The following is a 12,363-nucleotide window of genomic DNA, read 5'->3' as shown; positions in this document are numbered from 1 at the left end:
CTGAGGTGGCCCAATCAGAGCCCTCCTTGGTATCCTGAGGTTTTTCTGAGCTCTTTCCTTAGGGATTAGACGCGTTAGGGATATATGTGTAGAAGTGTGAGGGAAGAAAGTTGTCAGGCTAAGAGAATCAAAGATGAGAGACGGGAAAGAGTGAGGGAGAGAAAGAGGGAGCTGATGGCTTCTGATTCCTTGGGTCCAGTCACTGAGATCTTCGCCTCTGCTGTGGTTCCTGTGTCCCGGATCCCCAGTGTCCTTCCAGTAAGTCTCCCCTTTCCTTAAAGCCACTTGGAGTTGGGCTCCTCTCACTTGTGGTTCAGATCCTGCCCGGTCATGATGCACCTCCCCGACCCAAAGAGAGGCACCCATTTGTCTTAGCACCGTTGAGAATGGAAACTTTTATTCTTTGCTGAGAATGGGGCTTTGCAGAGCACCACAGTCCACCGCCATCCCTGGGTGGGAGTGCCCTACGTGTGAGTGTGTGTTTGGAGGGGGCCTGACTGCTGAAGCGGCCCCAGCCTTTACACTGCGGGAGCCAGGCCAATCCTGTTGTTTCCCCGATCGTAAACCGAGAAATACAGCCTCAGGAAGACGTCGCCCAGGATCCAGGTCTCCGAGCGGCTGATGTTCTCTGTGCCCCCAGTCAAGGTGCTGAGGCATTTGCCCCGAAGGCTCTGGGGGAGACGGAAATGCACAGCAGTCAGCCTGAGCCCTTACCTGCCACCCTCTGGGCATCCGGAGCCGGCAGCTTCTCAGTTTTATCTCCCTCCTTTGGTAAGAACCAAGTGGCTCTCTCAGCAGCTGCGGAAGTGGGGTGCCCATCCAAGACCAAGAGCGGCCAAGGCATGTGGTTGCCATGAGGGAGAGGGGCTGGGGGAGGGGAGGACGGGAGTTTGGGATTAGCAGATGCAAAGCACTATAGAGAGGATGTGTGAACGACAAGGCCCTGCTGTAGAGCCCAGGGAGCTCTATTCAAGCTCCCGTGATCAACTAGTGGAAAAGAAGAAGAAAAAGGATACAAACACATGTATAACAGAGTCAGTTTGCTGTACAGCAGAAATTAACACAACACTGTATATCAACTATACTTGAATAAAATGTTAAACAAGAGCAAGGATGGCCTGTAATTCCCCTCATTCCTTCTGACCCTGCTCTCCGTTTCCTCTGCAGGGAATGCCTTTGCTTCTCCCTCTTCCCCACGACCCGTTCTTAGAGACTGCGCTCAGCCCCTCTAGGAAGGCTTCCTGGCCCCACGCTCGCCCTCCCTGGCCACTCCTGGCCGGGTTGGGTGACTCACCCTGGTGCTCCCCTTGTGTACAGCCCTCATCACTCTAATCTGCACCCGGCACCCCTCGGCTCAGCCCCCGGGGGTGCCATTTGCACGGGGTCCAGTGCAGATTCGCCTGGACCCATGCAGGCCTCGTCGTGCCTCCATGAGGCTGGGGGTTTAGAATGACTGAAATTCCCTTTCTTCATCAAAGCCTTCTTTGAGGCCATCAGCCTCCTCTGAACTCCCACAGGGAACTGACATTAAGCCTCATCCCTGTGCAAGGGCCGTGCGGTCACGGTGCACCCTTAATTCACGGGAGCATGCAGCCTCCCCACAGAGGGGTCTGGTACCCCAACTCACAGAGTGGGAACTGGGGCTTAGCAAGGGGAAGTCGCAGGCGAGGACGAGGGTCGCCATGTAATTTGTCATCCAAAGCAGGACACCTTCGAGGTGGGAGGGAGACCGTTAACCATTATGGTGGGACAACACACTGAGACTGTGCCCACCCACCCCACTTGTCCCTTGGCCTATTGCAGGGATTGCTAGAGCTGACTTTCCGTGTTCATCTATCTGAGGGCTCCTTGAGGGCAGAGGCCCTTAGTGTTCCCTTCTCCTTGTGCCTCGCACCAGGCCAGCACGGGGCAGTGTTCCATTTATTTCAGGATGATGGAAGTCCCAGACTGCCCCTTACTCTCAAGTGGTTGGTTTTGTGGGAGGCACTGGCCCAGCCACAGGGGCTCCGTGGCATCTGCAATGGTGTGGCTTGCCCTGCAGAGGGCCCCCTCCTGCAAGCAGGAGCCCAAGGGTTTCTGCAATTCCACCAGGGTTGGCCCTTCACCTTTCTGATGTAGGCTTGAGGGGGCACTGGGTAGTCGTTGCCGTTGATGCTGAAGATGATTGTAGGCAGGCGAGCCACATAGCTACATGAAACCGCATACTGTTAGAGAAAGAGGGAGAGAGGTTGGCCCAGGTGATCCCTGGTGCGTGGAGAGCCCCGGAGTGACCCTGTGGCGTGACCCTTCACCTCGTTATCGACAAGGCGGGCGCCGATGAGCCTTCGGATGGCGGTGATCACTCTACTTGGGCCAACTAGGAACGACGTCCCGGTATCCACAATGGCCTGGCAGCCGCGGCAGCAACCAAAAGCCACACCGTTTATGGTGATGCTGGGAGACAGTGGGACAGAGTGGACACCAGGATCACTGTGAAGTCTCCCCCCACGACTGCCCCCTCCCTGACTGTCTCCCTTCAGCTCACGCCCTGCCTCTGTTTGCCTTTGCTCTGGTCGCCTAACCTTCGCTGACTGCCTTTCAGCTCCTGAGTGCATCAGGCTCTTTGGTGCCTCAGGGCCTTGGCACGTGCTGCTCGCCCTTCCTAGAAGACCCCCATCCCCTTTGTCTAGCTAATTTCTCCTCATCTTCCAGGTTCCAGCTTACTTGTCATTTTTTCAGGGAAGTCCTCCCCCCCAGACTAGATCAGGCTCCTGTCTTGGTCACACTCTGTAGTCTCTTCCTCATTACTAGCATGTACCGAAGTGGAAATTCATTATTATGTGTGTGACTCGTTTCATGTACGTCTGCCTTACTAGATGTAAGGGCAAGTTGTAGCCTCAGTGCCTCTCTCAAGTGCCTAGCACACAGCGGATGCACAATGTATGTTTGTTGAATGAATGAATGAATGAAAAAGTGGATGAGGAACAACCAGAGCCCTGTATGTGCTGTGTGACCGATAACGGGTCAACCCACACGGTGACGATGGAGGTTCTCCGGGGCAGCAGATGCTGAGAGTAGGGGTGTCAGAGACACAGGCTGCCCTGGGAGAGGTTGTCTCCCAGCATGGCCCACTCACACAGCTCAGACACTGAGGCCCGCGGCCAGGCGATGCCTGAGCTAGCCCAGGGGGCCTCCAAAGGACACGGAAGCTTCTGTCTGAGGGTATCACTGAGAATCCCGTCAATTATTGCCCCTTGTTCTCAGGCCACTCCTGGATCCCGGCTTCCTGATTCTCTCTGTCACAGCCCCTGCCCCACTGTGTGCCCGGGATGGGGGGTGGCTATGGGTGGGGCGAGTGTCTCTTTGTATGAGTTGCTTTCAGGTCTCAAGAATGCAGCCAACCTCTCTCCACTGCTGGGGAGTTTCTCCCTAAGGAAACCAGTTTTCCTGGTTTGTCCAGGACTTTCCCTGTTTTGAAACTGGTAGTTTTGTGTAGTGAGAGCTCCCTGGGTCCCGGGTAGCCCTAGACAGTTGGTCAACTTATCACAACCCTGTTCAGGCTGGTGACATCCTCCCTGGTCCTCTTTTCACTGCACTTCAGGGTCTTCAAACCGTGCTCCCTGCCTTCCAGCGTGGTGGGGGCAGCCCTCTTGGGCTGCACAGGTCTCTCTGAACCCTGTTCAGGACCCTGGTCAGAGCCCTGGTCAGGGGCCTGGGGTGATTATGAACCCATGGGTGGTGTGTGTATCTGTGTGTGTTTTTGTGTGTATCTGTGTGCCTGTGCGTGTGCTTACACGTGTGTCTTTGGGGGTGGAGCGTATGTCTGTGTGTGTTTTTGTGTGTGTCTGTGTGCCTGTGCATGTGCTTACACGTGTGTCTTTGGGGGTGGAGCGTATGTCTGTGTGTGTTTTTGTGTGTGTCTGTGTGCCTGTGCGTGTGCTTACACGTGTGTCTTTGGGGGTGGAGCGTATGTCTGTGTGTGTTTTTGTGTGTGTCTGTGTGCCTGTGCGTGTGCTTACACGTGTGTCTTTGGGGGTGGAGCGTATGTCTGTGTGTGTGACTGTGCGTCTGTGCGTTTCTTTGTGTGTCTGCATGTGTCCGTGTGCACGTGTGGGAGCATCACTTGGGGGGGCCCTCAGAGGGAGGGGCTTACCGGTTCATGGTTATCTGCCAGTAGTGGGGTCGGGACACTGGTATCCACTGGAGCTTTCCTTTATGGTATCTGTCGTCCACCCCGCCTAACATCACAATGCTGCCATTCTCCTTCTGGCTGAGGAGAGAAGGAAGAGGGAGGGCTCGTTGTAGCAGAATAACGGCAGGCACTGTCCTAGGGCTGTGCTTCTCCACCCATCCTTGGCACTATTAGGGTCCCCATTTTACAGAGATGGAAATTGAGGCCCGGAGGGATTGAGGACCTGTCCGAGGTGGGTCACCGACTAGTGAGTGGTACAGAAGGGGTTCGAAGCTGGGCAGGCTGGCTGGGCTCCGACCACCCACCCTTCTGAAGAGGGCCCGGTCCCCTCCAGCAACCAGAGTGCTCAGAGATACCCTCAGAGGACACCGTGCCGGAGGGGTCTGGCTGCCCCCTCGCCTAGCCTGTCATTGTTCAGAAAAGCCGAGGCTCGAGAGCGCCAAGGGTGTGGGCTCAGGCTCACCCAGGGTTGGCTTCACCAGCGTGTGTGACCTGTGCCACCCATGGGGCCTCACACTCAGCAGGGCCCTGAGCCTCTGCTATCCCTGTCTTGAAATTCCCAATACTTTTTTTTTTTTTGCGGTACGCGGGCCTCTCACTGCTGTGGCCTCTCCCGTTGCGGAGCACAGGCTCCGGACGCGCAGGCTCAGCGGCCATGGCTCACGGGCCCAGCCGCTCCGTGGCATGTGGGATCCTCCCGGACCAGGGCACGAACCCGCGTCCCCTGCATCGGCAGGCGGACTCCCAGCCACTGCGCCACCAGGGAAGCCCCTCCTAATACTTTTTGAACAAGAGGTCCCACGTTTTCATTTCGCGCTGGCACCTGCGAATTGTGTAGCTGCTTCTGAGATCCGGGTAAAATGTTAGTGAGGAGGAAACATTCCCACCATCCCTCTCCTTCCTCCCATATGAAATCCATCAGCACATCCTGTTGCCTTTTCCTCCAACCTGTATCCTGATATCTTCCACTGCTCTCCCTCTTCCCTTCACACCCCCTGGACCAAGCTGCTGCCCCTGAGCCCATGAGTATGCTTGTGTTCTCATAAAACTTTATTTACAAAAACCAGTGGCAGGGCCAGATGTGGCCCTGGGGCCATAGTTATCCCGGGCTAGACTGTCTCTCAGGAAACTTCTGACTCAGGTGGGCTACAACTTTTCATGCAACTGAAAGCATCTTACAGCTGACTTAGAGAGAGGGCTTGTGCAGTTCAGACTTACGTGCTCAAGTAGAAGGCAAAGACAGACTGAGAAATGACGCCTCGTCTCTTCAGGTTGTCGAAGACAGGGGTGGTCCCTTGGATGGCGAGGCTGGGGTAGCCCAAGCCCAGGATGCCATCAAAGGGTGCATGCTCCAACCCAAACTGCGCCTTGCTCAGGGCAAACGGCTGGACCACATCGACAAGTTTCCCGATCTGTGGGAGAGGAGAGTGTTCCCACATAAAGGTTTGGGAAGGGGGGTTGGGACTGGGCTGGGATGGAGATGCCACGAGCACCGCAGAGAAGAACTGTGGCCTGGCTGTGCCCTGTGTTGACCTCAGATAGTTAGACCAAGCTGCGACTGGAATTTGGGTTCCATTTGTGCTGGGCTGTGGCTTTGAACCAACACCTGCCCATCCTGCAAACACCATGTGAAGCGAGCGAAATTGGCCTCATGCTTCCTATGCAGGTGGAAAAACAGGGACTCAACAGGACCAAATGGTTCCGACTGGAGGACAGAATGAGTAGAGAGCAGGAGAGTCTTCTCTTTGCCATCACTGTGATCTGATGACAGAAATGGACTGAATTCATCGCAATGCATCGTGGAATTTGCATCCGCCCAGAAAGACAGAAGCCCATTTTACAATGTCGCTGCCAGGGTGCTTATGAAAATTCTGCCTGGGAAACACGCTTTGGGGATGTGTGTGTGCATGTGCGTGTGTGTGTGTGTGTGTGTGAGAGAGAGAGAGAGAGAGAGAGAGAGAGAACTCACGCCCTTTGGGGGATGCAGGCTATAGTTTTCACTAGGCTCTCAAAGGCCCCCTCTTGTGGACCCCCATTTATCAGGCCCTTCCCACGTCTGTGGCCCCCTGCTTTCCCTGTCTGGATTTCCGAAGCCCTCAGTTCCCCGCAACCGCCCAAGATCAGTTTTATCCTCTCCCCAAGTACCGCACACCTGATGAATCCTGACTGGCCAGCCCAGCTCCACCGTTTACCTGATGCCTGACCTTGGCAAGGCCCTGGCTTTCTGCACCTCGGTTCCCTCGTCTGTCTAGTGGAGCTAATCATAGCACTTGCTATGTGGGGTTGCTGCAGGAGTAAACGAGTTATTACCGTGAAAATACCTGGCACAGCCTGAGGATATAAGAGTGGGTGCTTTTCTCCCCTCTCTCCCTGCTCCCAGGAAAAGGAACCTTGAGCTGCTCATGGGCAAAGGAGCTGCAAACCCACACCTCAAGCCACTCTCTGGGTCAGCCATTCTGGGAGTTTGTGTGTCAGCAGGGACACTGTCTCCTCAGGGACACAACACTGTGGGGTGGGCGGCCAGCCACTAGGGGACTTTGGGAAAGACGGGCCCTCCCAGTTGGGCCTGCATCTGTTTTGTAAGCTGCGGTTGCTCCCAGGGCCAGCCCTGACTCGGCTTCTGGTTTCCAGTTACCCGAACAGTGTCGTAGCCAAGAAATCCAACCATCCTCCCGGAGCCGTAGGTGAGGTCGACGGTGAAGCCCGAGAGCCGGAAGGTGGTGGACACGTGAGGGTTGAAGACATTGTGTGTATCTGCGGACACAAGAGATGTGTGTCCGTCAGGTGCCAAGGACGGAGAAGGGGGTGGGAGGGGGAGTACAAGATGGGCGGGGGGGCGGGCAGGTACTCACAGCAGGGGACACTGTCGCAGTAGGTGGAAGGCACCCACAAGTCAGCTGAGCCGGTGTCAAAGACGACCCTGAACTGCTGAGGGGGCGTTCCAATGCTGATGTTGCCGACATAGGCTAGCTACAGGGGCCGGGGAAGGGTGGTGTGGTCAGACCTGGCTGCCCTGGCCGCCCTCGATTCCCAGAGCACTGCTTCCCTCGAGGTGTCCCGTGTCTCCTGAGATCACTTTCCAACCGCCCCACCTCACAGCCTCTGCTCAGACCGGTGCCTTCATTTGATTTTTTTCTTTCTTTTCCTCCATGCGGGCTCTTAGTTCCCTGACCAGGGAGCGAACCCGGTCCCCCTGCAGTGGGAGCGCAGAGTCTTAAGCACTGGCCTGCAGGCGAGTCCTGGTGCGTTCATTTGAGAAGCTCTCCAGTCCCCCCTTTAAGGCCCAGCCTGTTTCTTTCTCCAGTTGGCCCTCCTAGGTCACCCCAGGCCACCTCCTCTGAACTCAGACCATGTCCTATCACCACCACGCTTTTATTTGACATGTATTTACTCTTTGCCTATCGCTCAGGCTGTCCTATGCATTCTTGAGGAAGAGACGAGACCTTTTTTAAAATCAATAACAATAACCATAGTGTTAGATTTTCATGGCGTCACAGGCCATAGGGGCTCAGTAACTTTTTACTGGTGTCCTTGGATCTGCGGAGGCTGAACTTTGTCCGCCTGGGGTTTCAATCTTGATTTGCAGTTGGCTTTATCTTTCGATCAGACACGGCTCACCTTTCATCTGTAACTCAGTGGCTCACTTAGTTCAGGAGGAACAATCTCCCTCAAACTAATGGCATATCTTTGGCAAGAAATGGGTGTTTACCTGCCACCTGGTCATTGCCGAGCCCAGTTACCACCGACCAAGAGTTGAGGATGAGAGTGCCCTCTTCTCTGGGAATGGAGTCGGTATTCCCCAGTGTTTCTGCTTCCTGCAGGAGCCCTAGCCCCACCACCCCGCCTGGCGCCTCCAGATGAACCCCAGTGCCAGGCCAGAGCACCAGGGGGCGCTGTAGAGTGCCATCCACCCAACGCACTCACATCCAGGTAGTTCCTCAGGGGATGAAGAGACAATTTCGGGTCATGGGCGACATTCTGGGACCTTGTTCGTCCATTGTTCCTCAACAGGAAGTTTGTCAGCAAGTTTTTTTCCCTGAGGGTTTCTCGCATGGTCTTCATCTTTGTTAGCGGGATTCTTTCACCGAGCATTGGGAAAAGGAAACAAAGAAGGGTCAGCAATCAGCTGTCTGTGTTATAGTACGACTGTCACACCTTGCATTGTAATGGCACTGTGTATATTCCGAGCATTTTTATGAGTGTCCTCTCATATCAGGATGCCATGAAAAGACCATGACAAAGACCTAGGTTTGAATACAGGTTCTGTTGTGTAATCTTGGGTAAGCCATATGACCATTTGGAGTCTCAGTTTCCCCCTCGGTAGGTACAAAGGTAGAATATAGCTCCTATCGTCCGTATAGAATGCTCTGGGTATTAAGTGAGATGATATATATAATGTACCTGACATGTAAGAAGTGTCCACAATGACAGCCCTTCCCATTGCTATTGCCATCCCACTGTATCTTTTTCTAAGAAGTTCTGGGAAGGAGTCCGAAGGGGGATCATTACCCTCTTTTTACAGGGGAGGAATTTGAAATGCAGGGAGTTTGTGACTTGGCTGTGGTCACACTGCTTGTTAGAGGTAAATCAGCCTAGAAGTAGCCTTCCAGATCTTTCTCCAGGGCTCCAGCAGAAGAGAGGGGTGAGAGAGGAAGCCAGGAGATGGGGAATAAATTAGGGAAATTAAGAAGCTAGAGAAGCAAGGAAGAGTCAAAATAGAAAAAACAAAACAAAACAAAAAAACTGAAAACTCAGAGAGTTCTGCATGCACAGAGACATCCAAAGGGGATGGAGAGATAAAGGAGAGAGATACAGAGATGAAGACACAGACACATACACAGAACTGCAGAGAGAGCAGAGAGAATACCTAGAAGCAATCACAGGAGAAATGCTGTTCATAGGACCACACTTACAGTTGCACAGGCTGTGCACTGAGCAATCCCAAGGAGTGCCATTTTCACATAGGTCATGATGTGACGGTACCCCAAGAGTTGTGCAGCCCTGCAGGCCTACCCCAAGACCCTTGGGCCCCATGTTGCCCATGGCACGGTACTCATCAATAAGTGAGAGTTGAACTTCAAGAGTGTCAGGGAATGATTACATTCCCTTCTAACCCTGATGTGTGGAAGAATAAGAGGACAAGGAAGACCCCAGAAAGAGAGATGATGCCACTTACAGTCCCCGCACTTACATGACTAGGCACTCTGAGAGGGCTACCAGCCCAAGGATCCCAAGCCACTTCATGCTTCTTTTCTGGGTCCAAGTACTCAGGAAAGAGTGAGTTCTGAGCATGCAGTGCTGGCCAAGGGCTCCTAGTTATATATGCTCTGACATGCCCTAATTGTCCCCTTTAGGCCATTAATGGATCTGATCAGAAATATGAAGCTCTCGATACAATCTTTACCTCCATCAGTGTCTGTGGGGAGTGGACTTGGAAAATTCTCAGAATACAGAGATTTCTACTGTAATCTCTTCCTTGGGGCTTGGCTGAAAAACCAAACTAAACTGCACGGATTAACTAAGAGTGGGGAGACTGTCGCCAAGTTGGAGATAAAACACTGCTAACAACGTGATAAAAGTCAATGCTAGGGGCCATGCTTGACATTCGTGATCTCATGTGGTCCGAGCAACTTCATGAGGCGTGCCTTGTTGTCCTCAGCTGGAGAGGAGATCGCTCGCAGGAAAAGAGTTCAAATGGCAAAGTGAAGACTTTAGGGGCAGCCCAGTGACATGCGAGTGGCTTTATGTAGTGGGACAGATGGCACAGTTCAGGGGCACCTAGGATGTCAATCTGCATCAAAGATCTGGGCTAGAGTAGTACAATTGCACAGCTTCACTATTGAGAGAAATGTGATGCATGCATCCACAAGATACTTTATATCGTCCAACGAACATACACGGAGGACCCTGTGTGCTAGGGTCCGGGGTAGATGCTGTAAAGTCAAAGTCAAGTAAGACACAGGAGGTTCTTATCTACAGGGGGCTAGCAGTCTAGGGCAGTTCTCACAAACTCATGACCCAGGAGGCAAGAGAAATGAATGGAAGGGCTGGGCGGGCACCAGGGACACAGGGCAGCACATGCCCTACCACTGGGGGCAGTCGCTCCTCAGCTCCCACCAGCGGCTGGTTGGCAAGTTTTCAAGAGAAGTTAGAAGTCTGGATATTTATGTAAAATCCCCTGATTTTAAATGTTAGCGACCAATTTTGTTTGTTTTTTTCAAAAAACATAGTGTGAGCCAAACCTCAAACAACTAACTGTGTGCTGGATTCAGCCTGCAGGCTGTGCAGGTTTTTGTTTCTGGCCTAGAGGTGGGAGTAGAGAGGGGACAGAGAGGGGGTTCAATTCATGTTGGTCGAATGAGTAAGAGACCGAATGCATCTGAACCATGTTAATTTTCCTTCCTTATGTAAAGAAAGATTACCAGGGTCATATAAACCAATGAATTGAATAATGTCCACTTGCTGAGCATCTGGTATAATTCCCCACTAGGGTCCATGCCTTGAAACATTTTCTCTACCAAACCAAGCATGCAAAGAAATAACTTCTAAGTGTCTTATCAGTCAAAGAAGACAAAAGAGACCACTCAGAGCTCCTGCTCAGCCTGAGGTGAACAGGGCTACCTGTTAAACTGTTATTCCAGCCAAAGTGAAGATGATGGAGTTTTATGGTTCCTTCCAGGCTTCCCAGGACGTGGGTGTTCCTACGTGAGATCTATCCAGGCCTGGCCCTCGGGTAGAACGACGGGAGGCTGGCCTGGTCACCAGGTGGGTGATAGATTGGGTGCTGCGTCTTCCTACTCATTTTTGAATGTTGTTAAAATTCAGTTTTGGCGTTTCAGTCCCTACGCAGGGTATCTGACGGCAACTAGCAAGTGACACACACTATACCATTTAGCTCAGCAATTCTACTTCTAGGGATCTATCCCAAAGATACACTGGCAAAAATACAAAAAGACATATGTCCAAGCCATTCACTGCAACACTGTTTGTAAAAGCAGAAGTTAGAAACTTACCTGTAGTGACCATCCATGGGGGAGTGTTGAATAAGGCACAGGGCATCCGAACAACTGGGCATGATGCAGATGGAGGGAGGCGTGGAGGGTGAGATCTTCAGGGTGTACTGTTTAGTTTTTTAAAAAGGGGAACCGGAGAAGTGCTTCTAGTTTGTTACTTTTACATACGTGTATATGTCTATTTTCAATAAGAAAGAGTGGAAGAATAAGCCAAAGACAAAGGAAAAAAATTGTAATTTATGGGGGAGGGGCAGGGACAGAAGTGTGATTTTTCGTCTTATACTTTGACTTTGCAAGCATGTACATGTGTTCCAGAATCAAAGAAGAGATAAACACATCTGTCGAAATTGAGAACTAAGACAAATGAGCCTAATTCTACCAAGTTGGTGACCCAGCCGCACACAACAAAACATTACTTAAGTGGCTTTAAAATGCAGAACTCTGACCTACATTCAGAGTGGGATATCTTCTAAGAACAAAGACAAACACACAAACACATCCTCCCTCCAAAACCAAACCCAAAACAAAAAACCAAAGAAATCTGAAACTATATCCGGCACCTTATTGTTGGTGATGTTGCTACTGTTATTTTGAGAGTATCTTACGTAGGTTACAGGTTAAAGCAAGTAAGTAATTAATGCTAATGTTGTCATGAAGCACGACTTCCAGTGGAAGAGAGAAAAGATGTTTACGTATGAAACAAAAAGCTTCAGTAAAACCCTGCGGTCTGAAAACTTGAATTGGAAGTATAAGTTTGTACCAATTAATTATTTTCTTTATTTTTTAAAGAAAATCTCTACTTTCTGGGTCTGACCACTGAAAAGCCTAGAAGCAATGGCAACTTGATAACAGGGACTTAGTGACAATCCTGAGGCCTAGCCTGTGGCCTCTGAACACCATATCCCACCAGAAGATACAGAGATTCTTGAAGAGATGGTTGATTTCAGGGCTGGGCCAAGAAATGCACAAGATAAGCCTGGGAATCTTGAAGGACCAGAAAGGTGAGGGCCTTCAAAGATCACCGGGGGCTGGACAAAAAGTTTAGGAATCCATATAAAAAGGCCGAAGTGGGACAATTTTAGCATCACATCAAATCGACTGAAACAAAATTAAATATAAAAAAAAACCATGACCGGGATTTCCCTGGTGGCGCAGTGTATAAGACTCCGGGCTCCCAGT

General features: G+C 51.7%; 1 protein-coding gene across 1 annotated transcript; it reads right to left on the bottom strand.

The window, feature by feature from the left end:
* Positions 1–412: 412 nt before the first annotated feature.
* On the bottom strand, positions 413–9,433 carry LOC117313170 (pregnancy-associated glycoprotein 2-like). Its single transcript, XM_033860777.1, has 9 exons — positions 9,363–9,433; positions 8,096–8,249; positions 7,024–7,141; positions 6,807–6,925; positions 5,390–5,583; positions 4,133–4,249; positions 2,292–2,433; positions 2,106–2,204; positions 413–671 (listed from the first exon to the last, which is right to left on the bottom strand). Exons 1-9 carry the CDS (start codon positions 9,413–9,415, stop codon positions 519–521), a joined length of 1,149 nt encoding a protein of 382 aa, XP_033716668.1. The 5' UTR covers positions 9,416–9,433; the 3' UTR covers positions 413–518.
* Positions 9,434–12,363: the final 2,930 nt, after the last annotated feature.

Source organism: Tursiops truncatus, chromosome 8 (assembly GCF_011762595.2).
Source record: "Tursiops truncatus isolate mTurTru1 chromosome 8, mTurTru1.mat.Y, whole genome shotgun sequence".
Taxonomy (NCBI): Eukaryota; Metazoa; Chordata; class Mammalia; order Artiodactyla; family Delphinidae; genus Tursiops; species Tursiops truncatus.
Note: the sequence above shows the minus strand (reverse complement) of the source record. Positions and strands in the feature narration are given on the sequence as shown.

Coding starts and splice junctions, on each gene's coding strand:
- LOC117313170 (XM_033860777.1), bottom strand. CDS start 9,415: ATGAAGTGGCTTGGGATCCTTGGGCTGGTAGCCCTCTCAGAGTGCCTA. Junction 2,205..2,291: donor CCCGCCTTGTCGATAACGAG/GTGAAGGGTCAC, acceptor TTTCTCTAACAG/TATGCGGTTTCATGTAGCTA. Junction 672..2,105: donor CTCAAGCCTACATCAGAAAG/GTGAAGGGCCAA, acceptor CGTCTCCCCCAG/AGCCTTCGGGGCAAATGCCT.